The sequence below is a fragment of the Oenanthe melanoleuca genome, chromosome 1, assembly GCF_029582105.1.
Source record: "Oenanthe melanoleuca isolate GR-GAL-2019-014 chromosome 1, OMel1.0, whole genome shotgun sequence".
NCBI classification, from domain to species: Eukaryota; Metazoa; Chordata; class Aves; order Passeriformes; family Muscicapidae; genus Oenanthe; species Oenanthe melanoleuca.
This window is the reverse complement of record NC_079333.1, coordinates 47,240,923-47,263,528: the sequence shown is the minus strand read 5'-3', so window position 1 is coordinate 47,263,528 and position 22,606 is coordinate 47,240,923. Positions and strand designations below refer to the sequence as shown.

Here is a 22,606-nt window from a genome sequence, read left to right as displayed (position 1 = left end):
CACAGCTCTCAAAGTGCACTTCACCTGCATCTCTCTTTGAACTTCCAGTAAGTAAAGAGTCTCTCCAAACTTCTAAGAGCAGCTCATCTTTTACAGAAGCTGCAACTAAGGTCAGGGTTCAGGTGTGGCACAGCTGCTTCAAGCTGGATTGGTAAGAGTCCTTCCCTGGCTTTTTCCACCTAGCCAAACTTTCCACACTGATCTTTGCACCTGAACCTGTGCAGCCAGGCAGGGACCCTGCTGCAATCTCCCCTTCCACAAGGAGTTTTCAGCTAGCCCAGGTTCTTAACTGGTCTAGTCTGTGCAAGCATCAAGTACCAACAATTCAGCTCTAGACAGATCAGTTTCAGAAGGCAAGAAAGTGGTTTTAGACCAACAACTATTTTTCATATCAGACTAGCAATCTTGACACAAACAAAACATTGTCCCCACCTGCAATGCAGGTAAAAATTCAAATACTGCTACTCATTTTTCAATTTAAAAAACACTATATCTGTACAGAGAGGAAAAAAAATGAAGTCTGGTCAGGGAGAAAAGGAGCAGCAGATTTCTTCTGTAAGTTTATGGTAAAACAGCAAAATTCAAAATTACTAATCACAAATTTAGCTTCTACTGTGCATATTTAAGCCTGGAAAGAGTGGATAAACTACCCTGCACCACGAAGTTTTTGTCACTGATGCCTAGAGAAAGAACTTGAATATCTCTATGACCTAAAAATCAATGTGATGTGCAAAAAATCCCCCAAAACCCAAACCAATCCACTATGTAGAAATATGGAGTTGAACATATGTAAGATAAAACACCTACCAAGTGAGTTGTTTTCTTCAAAGCGCCTCTTCCCAAAGCTTTTATTTTGGAAGTTTTTATCCAGTCTGCCACTGAAGGTCTGCACAGCATTCATTTGTACTCCAGAACTGGAAAAACTGTCTTCCATGAAAGCTCTTGCACTTTCTACAGCCTCTACTTCCAAATAATTTTTTGGACTTTGGAGAAGATTAGTATCAATTTCTGCTTTAGCAGCAGCACTGCATGAAATTGCTTCAGACTCTGGTTTTGACCCCAGATGTGGCTGCCCTTTTCCAAAAGACTCAGTTTCTTCTTGCTGCAAGTTATTTTCAAATGATGCTAACTGCTTGTTTTCCTGATTGTATGGTGTGTGCTCAGGCATTTTGACATGGTAAGTACTTGGAAAATACTTTATTTCATGAGGGCAGGTGCTTTTAAAGTCAGAGTTTTGATTGCAGCTTTTTTCAGTTTTGAATTCTGAAATCACCTTATCTGTTAAAGATTTTACATGTTGACCACTGTCTTTAATTGAACTAAGTTGATCTGTAGTGCAAAGCCCACTATTCAAAATATAATCAGATTCTTCTAAAATTGCCTTTGCTTTTTGATAGGCATCTTTAGAAACTTTTACCTGCTTTCCACTAGCAGTGCTGAAGCCAAAAGCAGAATCTGAAATCAATTCAGGGCTGGTATTTTCTTCCCCTTTTGATGAAACTACCTGCGTTCTCCTAGGAAGTACTTCAGTGTCCTTTTTGCACTTTTCCACATCTTCCTCAACTAAAAATGCTTCTTGTACATGTGGTGAATGATTACCCTCCATCTCAGAAAAGAGTTGTCTAGCTTTCCTGAGTGACTCTTCCGAAAGCTGTACAGGCTTTCCACTAGCTGTACTAAAAAATCCAAAATTGCCTGTAGAAGCATCTGATGGCTTTATCTGCTTATTTGGAACAAAGTGCCCTAAAAGCTTAATATTCTGCTCAAAGGATTGCTTCTGAGAATTTGAAATAGACTTTGCATCTGCAGATGTGTTTCCTTCTTGGTGACTGTCTTCATCAGCACTTGTATTTACTTTAATAAATTGGGATGTGGCTGAATTAACCTCTTCACTTGTTGTAGCATTAAAAAGTTCAGTAGAATTAGGAAACTCAGTGTGAAGGATTACAGATGAACTTCTAGCAATTTCTGTTTGATTCGTTCTTGAGTTAGGCTCAATTTCATATTTTACAGCTTCACTGCAGTCTTGAAATATTTGTCTGACTCTTGCTAAAGCACTTTCTGAAACAGACACAGCTCTCCCTTTTGCTGTGCTAAACACAGTTTGTTTCAGATCACTCCTTTGTTTTTCAACCTTAAGAGTTGTTTCTTTTAACCTGTTAAAATTAGTCTCCTCTTCAGGAAGACTCACTAGTGATTGGCTTTGGCAAGCATTAGCTATGGTGTCTGTGAAGCAATTTGTATCAGCAGCAGGTTCATTTAAATGTTCTAAGTCAAATTCCTTACTGTCACCATTCATGTAAGAGCAGCTACTTTTTGAATCTAAGAGGAGTGACTGATCAGCTTTATTGTTGCTCTCCTTAACAAATAAAGCATTTTTTGTATCTCCAGGCACACAGTTATCTTCGAGGTCATGTGGTACCTTCATTAAATGCAGAGATGCAGCAGAGTGCACAGGAAAATCATCTGTGTTTTCTGAATCATCCCTTTTTCTTGGTGAGTAGGGCACCTTTTTCTCTGCAAGGAAGTTTCTATCTTCAGACAAATAAGTTCTACTTAAAGCATCACTCTTCTGTCCTATAGGGGATTCCAATGCTGACTTTTCAGGTTTGACATCAGCTTTTTTATGTGCATGTAAAGTTACCAAACTCCCTTCACAAGCTTCACCTAGATCAACAAATCTATCAACTTCACCAGGATCAAGAATTGCAGCATGTTTAATAGGACTGCTCTCTATTGCCTGATTAAACTGATCTCCAAGCTCTTCAGGAACAAGCTTTTCATTAAAATTGAGTTTTTCTGAGTCACACTGAGCAACGCTTTCAATACCTAAATCACAGTCTTTAACACAGTTCTTGCCAAGTTTCCTTTTCTTGATGAGGTCCTCAAAATTGTCATTATGTTCCTTTCCTACATCAACATCTGCAAAAAACTGTTCCGCTTTAGCCAAAAATCCATCAGCAATTGCTATTTTCTTGCCACTAGCAGTATGAAAACCAGTCAGATAACTCCCTTCCACTTTATTTTCCCCCACATTTACCTCTTGTTCAAAAGGTATTTGATAATGATGGTAAGAACCTATTTCTATTCTGCTTTCATTCACTAGAAGGTCCTTATCATGAGTGGTGTCTTCTATATTTTTACAATTTGTTTTTTCTTTATCAGAGTTCTCCAAAACATGTACATCTCCTTCTCTGCACTGTACACTGAACAAGGGCAGAGAATGATCCAGAACTGCATCAGGAATGGAAATATCACCAGCAGCTGGAGTCTGAAGCTTTGGTGACAAACACTCATCTTCCTTTCTGTCTTCTCCCTTCTGCTTAGGCGACTGGTTTTCCATTTTGCATGATGTATTTAAACCGTGTTCTTCTGCAGTCATAATAGCATCTTCTAGATATGTTACATCTAATGAGTGGTCTTGCAAATTGCCTTCATCATCTCCTGGATTTAAAATTTGTTTGGAAGTTTTATAATTCTGCTTATGATTTTTAGTGGATAATAGGCTGTTGAGAATGTTAATGCTACTGAAGCTAACATTTTCAGTATTATTTACTGATATTTTGGTCTTATTTTCCATATTTTCCTTGAATGCTGTACTAGTATTTTCCTCATTTTTATTCTGTGCATGATAGGAAACAGAACCTGCGTGGGAAACACCATTTTCACTTTTGAAATCTGAAACACAAACAGTTTTTTCCTTGCTTTCTTTTGTCAGGCATCTGGAAGAATTACTGTTAGAAGACAGAGATCCATTTGAATTGTGACATCTAGTACAAGTTTCAAAAGATTTGAACAAATAGTTATCATCATCCAAGTCTCTGAAGAGCTCTGCAGACCTACTCAAAGCTGCCTTTGAAATATTTATTTTTTTACCTCCAGCTGAAGTAAAGCCTATGAAATTAGAAAAGCTGCCCTGCTTAGGTATGGGAAAGCTCTCATCAGATCTTCTACTTTCATTTATGTCTAAGTTAGTAAAAGTAACCTTTTTGTTATTTTTGTGGAAAAACACTGCATTTTCGTTTTCATTGTCCATCAATTCAGAGTCTTCATTTGTGTCCTCCTCCCGAGTACAATCCTTGTCATTTTTTACTTGAATTTCTGGTTTAAAAGTGCTACAAACCCCCACATCTTTCCCTGTTTCAGAAATATTTTCTACATTCTTTATTCCATGTGTTTCTACAGTTCCTAATTTTTGCAGACTGTGACTTTGCGTTGTGTTATTTTGCTTTCTAAACTGTGTAAATTCAAACTGACTACCAGTTTCTTCCAAGATACTGGAAAGTTCAGCAATTTCAGCTTCTTGGCTTGCTGTCAAGGTTTGATTTGCTTCTTGCAAGGCTTGTGGAGTTCCAGGAAAGCTTTTACACAAGCCAACTCTATGTGGAATAAACTCTGCACACCTGGGCTCAAGAAAACTTGCCTGTGAATCTGAAGAATCAGATAAATTACTGCCCAACTTGTTTTTTGAACCTGAGAATAATATATTTTCCTTTTTAGCTTTATGTGAAAAGTTACTGACTCTTTCCATGGAAGAGGCTTCAAAGCATTCATTTTCAATATCCTTGAACAGCAATCTACCTTTTGCTATACTGGCTTCAGAGAATTTAATCTGCTTATTGGAAGCAGTCTGAAAACCACTGAAGCCCAGATTCAAACTGCATGCATTAAGATTCACTGATGATTCCCCTTTACACTTTAGGTTCTTGTTTGGCTTTTTGCTGGAACACATGGGTGCTATTTGTTTATCTTCTGCAGAAATTATTTCATTTAAAGAATTATTATCTATACAATCTAATAATCCTTTAGAAATGTCTACAGCTACATTACTGAATGCAGCTGCTTGAGGGCTTTTACTGTTCTCAATTGGATTTGGGTCTTCATTGTTGGCTGCATCCTCTGAAAAGGCACCTGTATCTGTTTTCTCTCCTTGTTTTAACCCTGTACTGTCATATTCTGAGCAGTTTATTCCCAAGGGTCTATGTACTTCTTCTCTACAGTCAACTCCTGACCTCTGGTCTGTAGCATGCCTTTTATGGGGTGATAACTTATTGCAACAGTCACTACTGATTCTAGTTATGCCCAAGTTGATCTGACACAATGTATTATGGGAACTGCTGTTTGTCACAGATGTAGAGTCACCCTGAATATCAACCAACACTTCCCTGTCCCTGTGAGAAGACCCAAGCTCTTCCAGGCTCTGAGGTGCAGCAGCTCCATTGTTCACCTTAGCACTCATGTCATCTTCTTTACCTTTCTCAAAAGCACAGGTTGTTTTAGGGAGAAATTTGGAACGCTTTCTTGCCATTAGGCATGCTGAAGTCAGAACTTTACGTTTTATATTTGAAATAATCTCACTATTTAAAGAATTGGTTTTGTCTTCTTTCAGTGTATTAGATACTTCTAAGCATTTTATTGATGTAGCAGGTTGATCCTCTCTTGCATTTTCCCCCAAGTCTCTCAGGTCTTGTTGTTCCAGCCTATCACTGAATAAATTATCAGATGAGTTATCCATTATATCAATTTTTGAAGTAGAAGTGCTGAAATTCTTTGTGCTGGTATTTGATTCCAAATGCTTTCTCTCAGCAGGAAGAAAGTGGTCTACAAGACAAGACATTACAGAGAAAAAGTGAATAAATTTATTCAAATAAGTGTAAGTTCATATTATAATATATTTTTTGGCTGATTAGGTAATTTCTAAGCAAGGGTAACAGCAGAACCCAAAGTGTCACTTTTGTTTTCAAATGCAAATGCCTTGACAAGGCTGGAGGTCTGTTTAACCTAATTATATTCTAACAGCCAGAAACAAAAGATTTGGCTGCAGTTAATGCTACCAAGTAAAAAACAGTAGATAAATTTTCAGTTGTAATGAAATTTCAAAAGATGGGCTTCAACTCCTTGTGTCTCAACATAAGGATTTGTTTCAAATTTAAAGTACTTCAACTCCTAATATAAAATAATTCTTCTAGCAAGAACAACAGCTTCTAAAAATAGAAGCATGTGCTTGCTTTCATTATATTGTTTTTTAAAAATATTTTGTGCTTTTGGAAGAAACAGATGTGCAGTTTGAAAGCACCTAATTCTAGAAAAATAACTATACAACTTTAACATTCTTTATGATCGCTTAGAAGTCACCAACCCAGACAAAATGGCCCTTGACACTATGGATGTAAAAGCAACACAGACAAAGGTAACAACGCCTGTCAATCAGAATAATGGCTCAGGGTGGAAATTTCTATTCCAGAAGCTAACCTGTTAGGAAAAAAGTTAGCACAAGATTACTTGAAAATGATGCTATCCTTATCAGTGTATAACAGACCAATCGCATATGTTGATTCCCAATTGCACAGCTAGTTTTCTAGAAACACAAGATTTCACATGATTTTATCTGAAACATATACATGAAACAAATAATGAATCCTCCACAAAAGATGAAAAGCTTAACAATATACCTTGCTTAACATCACTGGCCACCAGACCGCCTCTAAATTCGTATGAATCAGATTCCAAATGTGGTAATACAGTATGAATAGGAGATTCAGAGGTTACTTCTTTTTGTATTTTTTCTTCTTGATTCAGTAAAGTACTATTTATTCTATAAATAAATTTCTTGGATCTTTTTCTCAAGCTGGGTAACATCTTCAGGTTTTTAAAGCCAGACTTCGTAAGAGTATTTTCACTATTTATTAAATGTAGGTCATCACAGTTATCTGGAGATGTGGCACTACACACAAGTGGGTGAGGCAGAACATCAGTTACGACAGATTTAGATGCTGCTTTTAAATGCTTGGAAAAGTTGCCACTGTAGTCTAAAGAATACTCTGTGACATTTGCATGTTCAATTAAAAAAGAATTACAGTTTGAGAAGCTCATTTTGGAAACCTCAGCTGCACATTCTTTTGCTAACTCTGGATCTTGAACACCCAATGACACAGATTTTACTGGGGTTATTTCCGATGTTGGGTTGCCTTCAGTGTTTTTCATTTCACAGCTTTTTTCTGACAAATCGACTTTGAACAGCTTTTGTGCTTTTATCAATCCTGAAGAGTTCAGTAAACATGTTTCTGCAACATCATCCTTGGCCATTAGTAATGACTTTTCCTCTAAATTTTCCTCCCTATGCAAGTCAGAGGGCAGAGAACTGCATACAGACATCTCCCGGTGAGTTACATCAAGATGAGAGAAGTTCAGTTGAGACCACTGGCTTGGTGGAGACTGCACACCTTCTTTCACAGGCCTCTCATTCTCAAAGGACTTGTGTGGTCTATAACCATGCACATCTCCTGGTTTCCTAGGAGACTCCAATTCTTTTTTGTGTTCTATTAAACCGCCATCTTTACCATCCCCTGTATCTTCACTGGTGTTTTGGAGTAAAGAACTGTTCACCTGAGTACAGAGGCTGTTTTCAGTCCAGCTATTTGTTTTGACTTCCTGTGAAATGCCATTCTTTCTTCCATTAGGCTGCTGAGAGGGAACATCCCCCTTTTCCTGTGTTTTATCTGGATTTATCTCATATTTCTCTACTGCATCCAGAGCATGTGGCATCAGCAGAAGAGTTCCACTGGACTCAGCTGGCATGCTGAATGTGTCCTCAGAGCTATCCATCTCACCCAGTAAGCCATCTAACACCTCTGACTCTAAAGAGTTTAGAGAAGATGGAGAGAAGAAAACAAGTAAGGAAATAACTTAGGAACAGTATTGGTAAATACAGCTTTCAATTTTATAGGCATTACCTTTACTCAGGAGTGAGTTGGTAAAGAGAAATGTAAGCAGCTGTAAGAGGAACAGGAAGCAATGGAAATATATGTAAATACCCTGGCCTCCTGAGCTCTGTAGTGGTTAAGGCTGCCAAGATGCAACCTGACTATCTTAAAAGAGTATTTTTTCCCTCTACAGACAGAGAATGGGTAGTAAATTAGACAAGATAAATACACTGATTTTTTTCTTCCAAAACTTGTACCTGATGGTAGACACGTTAAGAACCTGCCTATTTTTATCTATAATTGGCAGGTAAAGAAACTGTTATATAAAGACTAATTTATTAAATTGTCTTCTGCTATGATATAAAATAGTTTAGTATCTAGAAAGATTTAGAAATATTCTCAATCTTTTAATTGATTAGGAAGCTTTTAAGTAGTTCAATGATTGGCACAAATATTAGAAAAATAACGAGAATTTTTTGTTTGTGTTTAGAAATAACATGCAACAGGGAAAAAATAACCTAAACTTTACTTTGTAGAGGTTACACAAGCCAAATAAAAATATTACCTTCTCAAAGGAAAGAGATATTATGAAATGAGACCCACTTATCAGAACAGTCCACATTCAAAGATACGTTTCATTTACAGTGTAGTTTTTAAGGCTTTTTCCATATCACAGAAATCATAATAAAGTACCTAGAAAACATCACAGTCCTCTGTATTCCTTAGGCCCATGACCAATAACTTAACTTTTTCCATTAACTTTTTTTAGGTACAATTACTTACAACTCTGTAACTTTCCCTACTAAAACTTTTAAAGAGCATAATATCCAAAAGATTTTCCATTTGGAAATCCATAGAAGATTCCCAGTACTTGGTCACACACAACCAATTATATGCAAAACATCATGCTGATGTTGAAGGTATAGAAAGTTACTCATTCCCTTTACTTTCTATTTTGTGCCTGAGTGGTAAATGAGATCTCAAAAAAAACAAACTGTAACACTACAGACAGAGTGCACACGCAGGTAATTTTCCTTTACTAAAGTAGGTTCCTCTGAAGCAACTTCTGTGTCCATATCCTTTCCTATGATAACCTGTCAGTAGAGCTTCCTAAAAAACACAGCTTATTTGTTTTTACTTAAACAAGAGATATTACTTTTTAGGATTAAAGAAAACAAGGATTATTTAAAAGACTGTACAGATACAATCTGTACACTGAATAATCTCATGCCAGGGAAAAACAAACATCAGGAAAATTAATTTTGACTTCTAAACTCACTGGAGGGCAATATTATTTGATTATTTGATATATTATGATCTTATTTTCTTTAACTGAAACAAAATGTATACCTAATAAAACTTATTGTACTTATGATCATATTGCAGAGAAAACCAACATGTGAAAGCTACAAATGTGCAGCTGTCCTTTTTTTCACATGGCATCATCAAATGCCAAATTAGCTATTATTAAAAAGGGAAGACGTAGGAAAAGGGAAACACTTGCAAGTTATTTCGAGCTCTAAGACAAATGGTCTTCTCCTTCTTACTGTTTTAACTTATCTTCTCTACTGCAGTATGCAATGTAATAGGACCTACTGGAACACAGACCAAGACCAACTAATTTGTCCTTAATTTCTAAAAGTATTTTGCTAATTACAGATTACTTGAATACATTTACTATCAAAAACATTCTTTTCAGCATATTTGAATCTACAGTATCAAAACAGCAGGCCTGTGTCTCTCTGCAAGCAACAATGCTTCCTGATGCTAGCATTCTCAGCCCTCCTTACCAAATTCTAAACTTATTCTTTCACAATTCTTACACTTAGCATCGAACATTATTTTTAGGGCAGGCCATTCAATTCAGATAAGGAGACAAAATCCTAAGGATATACAGTCCTGTCTAGCCAGAGTGAATCCCTACAGCACCCTTTTACACCCATGTATGATGAACAAATTTCTGGTAGTAATCTCTTCTTCTGCCATCATTTCTCAATAAAGTCAAAAAACCTCTCACTGTAATTTATAATTTTGCTTGTTCACTAACATTATCTAAAAACACTGAATGAAAACATTCTTTCCCTTGTCTCGGGTATTTTCTGCATTCATTAAAAAAAAAATCCAAAACATTATTTTTCCAATAGGATTTGTCACATTTTGAACTACCTATTTTGAACAGGTGAAATAAATGAAGAAACGATACAGCAAGATCAAAAAACAAGCTCACCACAGAATAGTGAGTGCGGGGATGAAATTTCATGATAAAGTTAAGCCTGTTCAATAGCTAGAAACAGTAGTCTTGCTCCCCCTTGAGCCTGTAACATTTTTCTGTCTCAGCTCTCACACAGTCTCACCTCTCCAGCTGTGAAGTGTGAACACATTTCACAGTACTAATCTGGTTGTTGTCCAGTGACACCATAACCTGACTTTCCTAGCTTAACCAGGATACTGATTTAATTCGCTGACTCAACAGACAACCCATTTTATAAGCCTAGATTAAATTTACAAATTTGAATTAATTCTGAGACTGGGAGTACACAGCTGGCAGAACAAACCAGCCATAACAACAGCCCAAAACACAGAATGTAGTTTTACCCTCAGTCTTACTTCACCTAATACTCATTAGGTAAAACATCAATGCATACCCAAATCTTTGATGCCATCTTCAGCATTTAGCTTTACTGTCTCTGGTACAGACAGCATACTTGCATCACTTATTCCAGGACATTTATCATGCTTGGAAAAATAATTGTGCAAAATCTGTAACACAAAGACAAAAGTTGTTATATTATGTACTAGTAAGTGTCACTTTAACAGTCAAGGACAGAACTCTAAACAGTACCTGACTAATGCTCCATCTCTTAAAATGAAAGGTAACATTTTCACAGATTCAAGTGAAAAACAAGTTGATGCAAATCAGGTTCCATTCTCAAGTCACCTTAAGGGCAGTGAATGGGTTCAGCAGTTTACTGTAATCCCCTCAAAAAGGGAACAAAGGAGATATGAGGAAGGACAAAGACATTTTGCTTATTTTCACTTGTAACGGTTTGTTAACTGTGAAGTTTCAGGTCGTTAAGGATCAAACCTAAATTTGTAATTGAATCCTTTTAGTACCATCCTTGGGTTTCAGTCTCAATAATGTTTCAGCTTTCACTTACACAGAGTCAACTTCCAATTATGCAAGAACTCTCCCTACCACTATCAAAGGGCTGAAACTAATACTCAATTTCAACTCTTCCTTCTAGTGGTTGAGAGCACTAAGTTATTCCCAAAAAATAACTGTCAAAAGTTTGACAGAAATGGGAAAAAACGAGACAAACCAATTAACAAAATTCCTAGGTTTGATTTCTCTCTGAGTAATACTGAGTGCTGCTGAAGCCAAGTGGTTTGAGGGGTGAGGGTTGCTTTGATTTTCTTTAATAACCCTCAGAGAGGGTTATTTGTGAGAACACATTCTACAACCATGTGTTGCAAATTTAGTCTTGTGAACAATAGCTTTTTAAAAAACAGTCAGAAGAGCTTAAAATTAAAACGACAGAATTTTTTATTCTTGGCTCAAGGAATACAAACATGTAACCAAATAGCTTAACTGAAATTAAAGAAGAACATAGCTCTTAAAACTACTTACTGTATCAGCCCTTCCATCCTGTAGCTTTGCTTCAGAAATAGAATCATTCTCTCTAGCTTTAGAAGAAAGACAGACAAGTCAGTTTATTTTCTCCTGAGTGCTCTACTGAGTGTGTTCAAATACAGCTGTGTTTTGGGAGGGTTTTCATTGGATTATTTTAAATTCCACTCAAATCTGTAAATAAACTACTAAAAATTAAAAGTTCTAAAGAAAAAGTGGTACAGATGAGGCTGAAAGTCAGTATACAAAAGCAGTTTTCTAACAGCACAAACCACCCCAAATCACATGTTATGGCTTCTGCTGTTTCCAGTACCACCTTGAAACAGCACTGCCATTCCCCTTTCAACCAGTTATTCATGGCACTACTCCTCATTTTCTTCTGTCCAAAAACCTGGATGAGATCTTCAAGCCTTTCAGGAATTTGGGTTTTTATCCCACTTCCTCCCAAAACAGTAATCTTCACTTTTGTTACAAAAGGAGAAAGTGAACCCTATTTTTAAAATGCCTGAAGAGCAGTGTATTTAAATGTTTTATAGACATGCCATCTAGGTTTTGTGTAGCAGCTCTTCCTTTTCACAGGTGTCAAAAGGCAGAGAGTATAATATCACTCTTATAAAATACTTGGCTTATCCAGGACATGGGAGAATGAGAGCTCAAACCACAGCTCATCTCCCAGAACATCATCTTTAAGGTATGGATGCCTCCCTGAGTCCTTCTTTTCAGCTCATACCTTTCTGGACCAAAGAATATCCAAAATGGCAGAACTCAATAGTCCTGAGAATAGTACCACCCCTACATCCCAAAAGAGATTCCCAGTCCTAGGATTCATTCTTGATATGGTTTATATGCTCTATACAGTGGTAGTTTAACAACAGGAAAAGAGAAATATCATAAGCTAAGGAGACACACCCAGGTCTTCCCATTTTCTCAAGAATTTTCATCAACAAATTGATTCTCATCTCAAAACACACAGTCAGATTTCATTTTGCTTATCATATGCTAATGAAATCTCACTTTCACCAACACCTCAGGTTGAGGCTTAATGTTTATCATCACTGTTGATTACCACTGCAGCAATTATCACCCACTCATTCACAGCTCTGCTGACACAGCTGTTTGTGCAGCTGTGCAGTAAATGAGCTCCAGGAACTGCCCCATCCAAACAACCCAGGAAATACGAACCCAGGAGCTCGGGTCTTAAATTGGATGAGTATCCCAGTCAGTCTCATTGGATTGCTATGATGGCAGGCACAGTCAGAGTGGTTAAAAATGCTGAAGACAACACGGCTGCTGGGAATTTTACTCAGCAGGCCACCTTCTTACACTTCATAAACAAACCCATTTAACTTAGCCCAATAGTTTCTAGTTTTGTGATAGGGCAAAGCAAATGTATCTAATCCTCCTTGTATGCTTTGCTATGTTATTTCTAAATTTATATTCCCTAACCCCTCAGAGAAAGGAAGAAAACTTCTGAAAAATTTTCTGTTTAGGGCTACATTATCTAAAGGCACCCAATATTAATCTATAAGAATTTTGTGTTTTTTTAATTGAAAAGCAAACAGTTCATATTGAGTGACCTTCCAGTGTCAAAACCAGAAGTTTTAAACCCTTAGCAATTGCTCGTTTTTAGAAATACCTATTATCACTGTTTCACCAAGGGTAGGAGGTGTGGCTAATGAACTTGACCAGGACATATCTGGATCCACTTCTGCTCCCAGACTTTCAGAAATACATTTTGGAGTTCTGACCTGGAAATACAGTTAACAATCATATCTATAATTTCTATGCCAAATTCTAAATGTACAACTCAGGAAAAGGAATATGCTGAATAAAATACATACCTCCGAAAGTTTTGGTGTGCAAAACAAGCTTCCATATGGTCCTAAAAAACATTATGCAAAAAGAACATTAAACAGTAACTAAAAAAAGAGTATTTTTATCTAGAGATGTAAAATATTTTGTAGAATCAAAAAGCAAAAATACAAACCAGGGATATTATTTCTCTGAGGTGTTCTGTAAGTATTCCTTAAAATAGCTGGACTGCAAAACAAAATTAAAACAAAAATATTAATTTAACTTCTCAATTTCTTAAAATAATTGAATATTTCAAACATCTCATATATTACCATCTCCATTATATCTTTGCACCATGGTTACTTCTCTGACTAGATAAAATGCAGATTCCTCCTAACCATCAGTCAGTATTTTAAACATTACCATGTCTACTATAAACTGTAAAATATTTCTTTCAAGAAATATTTTCAGTGATGAATAGTCTGACAAGTAATAAATTTCAATGTAACCACGCATTTTATTATATGCTGTATGAAATTAGGGAAATTGGCTTAACTACTTTAACTCTTCTTATAATCAACATGAGTACTTTGATAAAATTTATCTGAAATACAGACATTAAAGTGTCAAAATCAAAGCTATTATTAAAAAAAAAACCTCAGTAAGTATTACAAATAGCTTTACTACTTGAGATGTACATGATACATCACTACTACTCTTTCTTTGGATGTTTGGACTTGGAAAGCTGAAATAATGTGAAAGAGTAGAAATATAGGAAGAACACCTGAAAGCAAGGACATTTACAAATTTAGCTAGTGTTTTATTTTCAACTCACTTAGCAACCTACAAGTATCATAAACATATCAGACATACAAGATTATTCACTGCTTTTAAAGTTCAACAGTTAAATATGGTGGGTTAAATATTGCTTTTTGCTTAAGGTCTAGCTTATATTCTATATGTGTTTACATGTTTAGCATACCTAGCAGCAAGGCAGTTGTGGAAGGTACCAGGAGAAGAAGCAAGTATTTCATTTTCTTGGTCTATTGTTCTTCTTGTGTTACTTGGGCTTATCAAATTCTCTCTATCTGCAGCATAGAATATAATAATCAGCACAATTTTGCAGAACTCCAGGTTTCAATTCTGAAGCTTAAAGCCAAGCTATCAAAAAAAACCCAAACAAAAACATAACAACAAACAACAAAAACCCAACCAACCAACAACAACCAAAAACCCAAGAACAAAAAACCCAATCCTAATTTCTCTTTTAGTATTTTAAGTATGTCCAAGTTTTATATCCAAACAATGCTAAACATGTTTCAAATGCACAGCCAAGAAACCCCTCACTATGTCACTTTATTCACTTGGTATTAACTAAGTCATATATTCTATTTCAGTTGTAATGTACTGCATTATGCCTTTATTGTCATTGCAGAAGTTATTCTTAGCAAAAATACAACACATGGAAATATGGGTTTGTGCAGCTTCCCCAAATATTTACTACGTCATACATTTATTGATTCAAATAAGCACCAAAGAGCAAAAATTATTTCCAGAACTGTTGTTGGAGTCACTGTCACCGTCAGCAGCACCTATTTATTTGCAAAGCATCTCCAGGCAAAAGAGAGTGTTCCCACCAAAGCTGCAGAATCCTCTGAACAGTGAGACCCTTACATGGACAATCATCTTCTAAAGGGAATTTCTACTCTGAAGTTTCCAAACAACCTTGCTATCAGAAATTACACTTTAGTTTGTGCATTTCTCTCTGCTTCTGAGTTCCTGAGTTCATATGCACACCACAGGTGCATCCCAGTACCATACCAAGGTATGAAATCCCTCAGTTCCCATCCAGGCTCTTGTTTTCACAAGAGCCATTTGAAAGAAAATAGAATATTTCAGTCACATCTGAACTTTGCATATATGCAGAGTATAACTGACCATTTTGAAATAAACAATCATAAGGTTCCTTTCTTTGCCATTTATGAAACTGCCAGGTGAAACTCCTGAAACCAAGAATTCCCTAGGGAACTTAACACTGTAAAACACAAATAGCTACATTTAAGTTCAGCAGCAAACTTCAGAAAAACAAAGAGTTACAATATTCCATGGAAGTAGTGCTATAAAGTATACCTGAACTACAGAACAGCTCTAACCCTTTGTAGAATTTGCTCAGGATCTAAGAACAATTCTGGTAAAAGTCTTGTGTTTGTCTGTGCCCTGGTTAGAAAAGCTTATCAGAAAGATACAGACACAGAAGATGTACCAATCACATACTTCAGGAATGGGATTAAATACTCTTCCATAGAAGAGATTCTTACATACAATCTTGCATACATTCTCCATAGAAAAGATTCTTCTCGCTGTCCAAGGAGGCTGAGTACATCAGATAGGAGCAGAATGATATGTACTCCCATGACATACTTGGGATTTGTAAATAATGTATGACAAGTACCTCATAAATTCAAATTTTTTTTTTCTAAATGGAAAAATGCAATTTTTTCTATAACATACCATCTTAGTAACTCAAAGAGATGGTGCTTCTAAAACTTTCCAAGAAAGGTTAAGAATGTGCCCTACAGATTGCCTCACACTTCATCATGATAAGGATGATTTTCTCCCTTGAAAAGCTTCAAAACTTTTGCATAAAACAAAATGAGACTGCTAAAAAATTCACTCTGATTTGCAGTCAACAGGTTGCACTAATAAGTTCATATCCCCTCATATTAACAATATTTAGAACGTTTGGACCACAACACTATCTTTTATACACAGTATTTTGCTTATATATTACCAGTTTATCACAAGCTGAATTCACTATTAAGATTAATTCTGCATTTCTATAGATGATCTTCAGAAGACTACTAAAATAAGCTTCTTAGTCACACAACTCCTGCAGTAGCATTATCTTTTACATTAATGACCACCAGCTGTAACAAAAGGTTAAAAGAAAGAAAAAAAGTTACTCACTTGCTCCTGTTTTTTTCTGATCTGGCTCTTTTTCAGGAGAAGATGGCAATATTGCATTTTGTTCTTTAAAGAGCAGTGGGGTTGATGCCAGCTGACTGTATGTAGAGGGTTTTGTCCTTGGAGTTTTAAAAGCTGCTTGATCAAGCCAGCCAGAGGGCCCATCAATCTCTCCAAACGATTTGGGCTCATAGGGGGGTGCTTCAGCACTGAGTTCTTCAAACCAATTAAGACTGATAGGCCCTAAATCTATGAATGAAAATATACAGAAAACCATATGAAAAGGAAAAAGGTTCCTCCATGGAGGATGTGAAAATATACCTGGCATTTAAATGCTAACAGCAAAACTGGTTTCTAGATGCTTTGAACTCTGATATCCACAAAATATAAAGGGATGTCTGCCCAAATTCTCAGACTATTAATAAAATAACCAGCAGACCAGAAAAAATGCCCAGTTTGTTTAAAATTACAAGTATACTCTGGCTTTTAGAGTCTCTCTTGGTTTTGTTCGGACTGGCAAGTTAAACAGGTTGCCTTTAAAATTACTGACTACCACAGGCCCCTTTAGCAAAAGACTAAGCCTGGTCTGCCTGTGGATATGTATAGAGGTGACAACTCTAAAAAAGCAAGTACAAAAAGTAACTAAGAATCATGGAAAAAAACTACAAATAAAAATTTGAAGAAATCTAGGTATTAGGAAATACAGGTTTGGGGCAAGAACAGCAGCTAACAACTTACATAAAGCTTTCTTGTGGAACATACAGCAAATGTGTATAAAAGACTGGTGCCCAGAAATCAATCCTAATAAGAATTATTTACTTTAGATAAGCTGTACCTGATTCACTGCAGTGGGCCTTAAATATTTCAAAGAAAGTTGGTTTTTCCACAGGTTTGCAAGCCATTTTCTTATTCGTTACATTACCAGAACAGTTGAAAAGCCTGAGAAGAAATAAGAAAATACTTTCAAACACTGCTGCTTTAATGTCTTAGGCCTGCTTTTCTGCATTTTGTGGCGTGCCACAGCCCAGCTTGTTTAGCTTTGACTGTAATGAGAACATTCAAACACCACAATAATGAACATGGTGGGAAAACAACAGACAAGAGCATAGGGACTTATAGCAGAGATAATGAAAACACTCAGCAAACACAGGAGAAAACCGAGATGGAACTGGCAGAACAATTCTGAGGTATTTGAAACACAAATCAAAACCCCACACTCACTACAAGGTGTTAGGATGGAATATGTACTATCACATATATACTCTTACAACCACTACAACTTACACCTCGAGAATTTGATTCAAAGTTGCTGTCAAGTGGAGCAGACACGGCCAATTTCACAGTTCTATTAAAAAACATGTATGAATAAGCCCACAGAGAGACTTCACTGTTTAGGAGGTTTATGCCTTCCACAGTAATAGCTGTTTCCCACACAATGGCCGTGTCACACACGCTGCCTTACCAAAACCACGGGAAAAACGGGGGCTTTAAAATAGGGTACGGGCTGCATTAAGACAGAACACCGAGGAACTCAACATTGCCTCAGAAGCACATTTTACAAAGTGCGATTCGACCAGTCCGCGCTGCTTTCCGTGAGGGGAAGCTCCTCCCGGGCAATGACCACGCGCGGAGCGCGGCCTGCGCAGCCCCGCCGGGTCAGCGCGGGGTCAGCGGGGACAGGCCCGAGCCCCCCTTCCCCTCCCGGTGACTGCGGAGCCCGGCGGGCTGTGAGGAGAGGGAGGGCCCCCGAGGGGCGGCAGGGACACCCCCAGACACGGCGCAGGGCCGAGCCACACGCGGCGCCGTTACCTGCTGGCAGCGCCTCGGGCGGGGCGGCGGCCGCAGCATCGCCTCCCGCAGGGGAGGGGGCGGGCGGGAAGGCGGCGGGGGACGAGGGGCAGCGCTGACCCCCAGCTCGGCAGCCCCGTTCGAAGCTTGGCGCCAACGCAGCCCCGCGCCTGCGCAGCCGGAGCATCCGCCGTGCCGCCCTCCGCCGCAGCACCTCCCGGCAAGGAAGCGGCGAGCCGGCCCCGCCCCGGCCTGCGCTGCCCGGGGCCCGGCACGGCGGCCGGGCACGCCTGGGGCATTCCTGGTGCCCGCCGTAAGGGCTGTCCCCCCGCGGCTGACCCCGCACAGTACGGAAAGGGACGGCCGCCAGCAGCTTCCCTCAAGCGTGTGGAGGCGAGGGGGTGGAGAAGCACATCCACGGCTGACATGATCCGCGTTGCTGGGCAACAGCAAACGCCGTCCTGCCGGGAAAGGCTCCGGAAGGCTCCCAGCGGGCAAGTGCCGCGGTCTAATGCAGGGAGTTTTGTAGGCCTTGACACATGAAATGGTTGTTGACCTTCCAATAAAGAGTGTTACTATGCTCCACATACATGTCCAGTCCCACTTTGTCTCTTGAGTAAATTCTTGGCTTTGGCGATGCAGCAACTTCAAGATGGGTGGAACACTCATCACCACCAACTTTGAGTTTACCATCTTCATTTTAGTGGGATGTTCATCAATTCGTGTGCCATAAAGGGATTTGTTCCTACCTCTCCACACCAGTCCTTATGTTGCACAGTTTTATCACATCACCTGCTCAGTCATCTGTCACTTTCAATCAGTTTCTTGTTGTACAACAATTTTCCATATCCCTCATCCTTTCAAGAAACTTTAACTTCTAACCCTGCAGTGTTCTGGGGAGTGGCAGTAACTTTCTTCCCAATGCATTTTAGAGGAAACCAAACTGTTGGTTTAAATGATGGCATGTACTTTCCGATTAGATTTCCATCCCCATTCCCAAAGCACCTTAAAAACTTACTCTTTTTGCAGCCACACTGCAGTCATTAAGTTTTAACTCAGCTATCTCGATACCCTGTTTTTCCTTTGAGTTGATGCCGACAGTGCTTTGAAAACCTAAGCACAACATGGAGCCTTGAGACATGTTTCCTTTAATTATGATGAATGGGTTTCCTGAATCTGACCCTCCTTCTGCCCTGTAAAAATGCTGTTTCTTACTGATTTATCTCAGACACTTGAGAGTGTCAGATTTACTATGAACATTTAAAGACATCATCCCTGTTAGGTCTCCTCTAGCTTCTCTCTTGCTGGCCTACTGAATTTTATGAAGCGATGGTGAGGAGTCATACAAAGAAAGGATTTCACATCCCAGCAGTTCCAGGGATTTAAGAGTTCTCCAGTCTCTAAATGCTTACATACACAGTTTGAATGATTTAATTACATTATTTTAACTCTATTACCTTAAAATTGAACTAAAGTGGTGTAATAATGGAAGAAAGACTATTAGTCTAATACACACATGCTTTTATTACTTGCTTGTATTACTGACACTTATGTCATTATAAAGGTAGTAAGCCACTGCTTTCCCATACATCAGCTTGTATACACAAATATATTCCATATTTTCCTAAAGCAGTTCGGTTGACAGAAAAAGTTCCAGGTAGATAATCGCTGAGTAATAGAACAATGGGGATACTCTGACCTGTTAACACCAGTAAAGACTTATTTTCAAAGATGTAATTTCCTGAATTCTTTGCTTTGCTCTGAGGACACTCAGTTTATCTGGGCTTCGTTAGATCCCCAAACCCTCTTTCCATTCTTTTAAGACCATGAACAGATGGAAGTAGGAGCAAGCAGCCTTCTCCTGACTGTGCAGGCCGTGTTTTTCCCAGCTGTGGCTGAATGACATCTCTTCATCATTAGTGTGGCAGAGCAGGAAGGCCGGCCGGCCTTGCCTTGCCATCAGCACACCCCTCCACCCCCAGCTGGCCCCACTTTCCCCATCAATTAGCTCCCCAGGTAAGATAAAAGCAGGGCAGAGGCACAGGTAGGGCTGACCCTCCAGCGGCGATAACCATGGACGGCTTTGTCTGTTCTCCCTTCAGCACGCACCAGAACTTCAGGAGCAGCCCCTCGCTCGGCCGCGGCTGGGACACTGCGGCCAAGCAGCCCAGCTGGAAGCAGAACAAGAGCGGCGGCATCAGCCCCTTCCTGGGGGGGCCCTTCACGCCGCTGCCGTCGGAGTACCTGGACAGCTACCGGCGGGCGCAGCTGCAGGCGCTGCTGTCGCAGGTGGGCCCCGCGCTGGCGCCGCGGCCGCGCCGCGCCAGCACCAAGGAGGCGGCGGTGCAGGTCAGCCTGCGGGCGGACGCGGCCGTGCAGTGCTCGCTGGGGCCGCGCACGCTGCCGCCCGCCCGCCTCTGCGGCCCCGCCGCCCTGCGCTCCCCGGGGCGCCTCGCCCTCTACTCACCCGCGCCTGACCGCCGCTTCTTGACGCTGCCCGACGCCGCGCCGCTCCCGGAGAAGGCCGCGTCCACCGAGGAGGGCCCGGCGGCGGCCGGCGGCGACGAGCAGCAGGAGGGCCCGGCGCTGCCGCCGCGCCAGGAGCCCGTGGGGACGCGGCGCGACGAGACCGCGACCCCCCGGCAGAAAGCTGCCTTCCAGGTGCGCGGGATGGGGAGAACCCTCGGGCAGGGCGGCCAGAAATCACCTCCTGAGCAGCACGGTCCTGCCCCGGGCTGGCTCTGTCTCGCCTAGAGCAGAAGAGCCTCCAGCCTGTGAAAATCCACACGCGTGGATCTCAAAGCATGGCAGAGTGATTTGGGTTGGAAGGGACCTTAAAGATCATCTAGTTGCAACCTGCCTTCCATAGGCAGGGATGCCGCCCAATAGACCATATTGTTCAGAGCCCCATTCACCCATGTGGCCTCCTGGGCAACTTTTCCCAGTGTCTCATCATCCTCGGGGACTAGTAGTGAGGGAAGCTGGGCTGGGTGTTCTTGGATTGCTGGAGGATGCTCAGTAAACTCTGTCTCTGCAGTTCTTGGAGCAGAAGTATGGCTATTTCCACTGCAAAGACTGCAAGACCAGATGGGAGAGTGCTTATGTGTGGTGCATTTCTGGAAGCAACAAGGTAGTAAATAAGTAATTTCTTTTCTCCTGAAACTTGTAAGAATGGCATAAAATATCTGATAAATCAGATGTTTTGATACAAGTTTGGATGCCTGTACAGAACACTTAGAATAAGCCTCAATACAAACAGAACTTGCCTTTTTTTCAGGTGTACTTCAAGCAGCTCTGTCGCAAATGCCAAAAGGGCTTTAATCCCTATCGAGTGGAAGCAATCCAGTGCCAGGTAACTTAACTGTACTCCAATAAGATTGTCAGATGTTATCATATACACTTATATTATGCTTGAGCTTCATATTGACTTTATCTGGAAGAAAACTTCATTTCACTGAAATACTAAGAAATGTTATTTGGTAATTGTTTTGGGGTATGTTTCCCTCCTCCCATGTATGGCTTACATAAACAGTTTTCATTCAGCATTATGGCTTGCTACATGTATGGTAGGGCTTTGTGCTTCTCGGTGGGAAAGCTCTTCTACTTAAATCCACAAGAGCTCTGAAGTTTATCAGCCCCAATGTGTTCCTTTGATTAAGGAAAACCTAATGTCAGTCTAACATGAAGTGCATTCTCTTTGATCTGCTACTACTAACATGTCTTTATTTCTTAAGATCTGCTCCAAGACTCGTTGTTCTTGCCCTCAGAGGAAGAGACACATTGATCTCAAGAGACCTCATCGCCAAGAACTCTGTGGCCGCTGCAGAGGCAAAAGGCTGTCCTGTGATAGCACTTACAGCTTCAAATACATTGTCTGATCCACCAGCCCTCTTCTGTTTTGTGCTTTGCACTTTGTCTATTGCTATGTTTTGACTTAAGGCTTTTGACCTGGCATTGGATAATGGATGAAGACTTAAGTATTATTGTAAAGTATAATAACCTAAAGTATGTAATTTCACTGTATATATGCTGTAAATAAAGTTCAATAAAAGTTTGCACTAGTTTGATACCCCTTAGTTTCATCTTCCTTGGATGAAAGAGGAAAGTATATCTGTAAGAATGTAACCTATTTGCTTTCCTAAAGATAGACTTCATTTTGAAGTCTTCAGGGAATGCTAAGATTCAAGCTACAATAGCAAGTTTTTCCTTCAGTCACTCAAACTGAACTAGGGTGGAAGATGCAAATATTCTGGAGCATAAAGTCTGGTGTAAATGCAAATATCTTCCCTCTGCCTCTGTCAAATGTATGTATAAAAAAACCCCACAGCTGCTTGGTAATCAAAGACTATCTGCCAGAAGAAGACTGTGGCTGTAAAATAGGAGGGAAAAGTGTGTAAGCTGCCCATATTTGAAATGAAGAGGGGAAAGACTTTTTGAATGGCAGTATCTGTGAGAGCATAAAAAATACTCTTTAAGGTAAAGGGAAGTTGGGAGGTTTTTCAGTGTCAGTGGAAAACCAATTAAACTATTTTTGCTGTTGCATGTAAGGTTTTTGTTTTTGTTTTTTTTTTTTTTTTTTGGTCAGGCTGTAGTTACATTTCTCACTAATTTCTATAAATGGCTTCAGCCTAAACCAGGAGACAAGTATCTCTGGGGCACTGCTGATCATGGAAACCATGTGCAAAAGTATTGATTCAGACAAGAACACAATTTTCACAACAAGCACATA

The 22,606-nt window shown here is 39.6% G+C and overlaps 2 protein-coding genes across 2 annotated transcripts in view; one reads left to right on the top strand and one right to left on the bottom strand.

Moving 5' to 3' along the window:
- Positions 1–18,052, bottom strand: part of BRCA2 (BRCA2 DNA repair associated) — a 34,421-nt gene extending 16,369 nt beyond the window's left edge. Inside the window, exons 1-11 of the mRNA XM_056489551.1 lie at positions 17,899–18,052; positions 16,925–17,028; positions 16,093–16,338; positions 14,108–14,213; positions 13,319–13,371; positions 13,173–13,213; positions 12,968–13,079; positions 11,332–11,387; positions 10,349–10,463; positions 6,453–7,637; positions 808–5,601 (exon numbers count right to left, since the gene is read on the bottom strand). Of these exons, the coding sequence (XP_056345526.1) occupies positions 808–5,601; positions 6,453–7,637; positions 10,349–10,463; positions 11,332–11,387; positions 12,968–13,079; positions 13,173–13,213; positions 13,319–13,371; positions 14,108–14,213; positions 16,093–16,338; positions 16,925–16,991 (6,775 nt within the window). The 5' untranslated portion in view covers positions 16,992–17,028; positions 17,899–18,052. The remainder of the gene's footprint in view (positions 1–807; positions 5,602–6,452; positions 7,638–10,348; positions 10,464–11,331; positions 11,388–12,967; positions 13,080–13,172; positions 13,214–13,318; positions 13,372–14,107; positions 14,214–16,092; positions 16,339–16,924; positions 17,029–17,898) is intronic.
- Positions 18,053–19,388: 1,336 nt separating this feature from the next.
- On the top strand, positions 19,389–22,513 carry ZAR1L (zygote arrest 1 like). The gene is made up of 4 exons (XM_056485486.1): positions 19,389–20,538; positions 20,915–21,007; positions 21,155–21,229; positions 21,612–22,513. Exons 1-4 carry the CDS (start codon positions 19,951–19,953, stop codon positions 21,753–21,755), a joined length of 900 nt encoding a protein of 299 aa, XP_056341461.1. The 5' UTR covers positions 19,389–19,950; the 3' UTR covers positions 21,756–22,513.
- Positions 22,514–22,606: the final 93 nt, after the last annotated feature.

Coding starts and splice junctions, on each gene's coding strand:
- ZAR1L (XM_056485486.1), top strand. CDS start 19,951: ATGGACGGCTTTGTCTGTTCTCCCTTCAGCACGCACCAGAACTTCAGG. Junction 20,539..20,914: donor GGCAGAAAGCTGCCTTCCAG/GTGCGCGGGATG, acceptor CTGTCTCTGCAG/TTCTTGGAGCAGAAGTATGG. Junction 21,230..21,611: donor TGGAAGCAATCCAGTGCCAG/GTAACTTAACTG, acceptor TTATTTCTTAAG/ATCTGCTCCAAGACTCGTTG.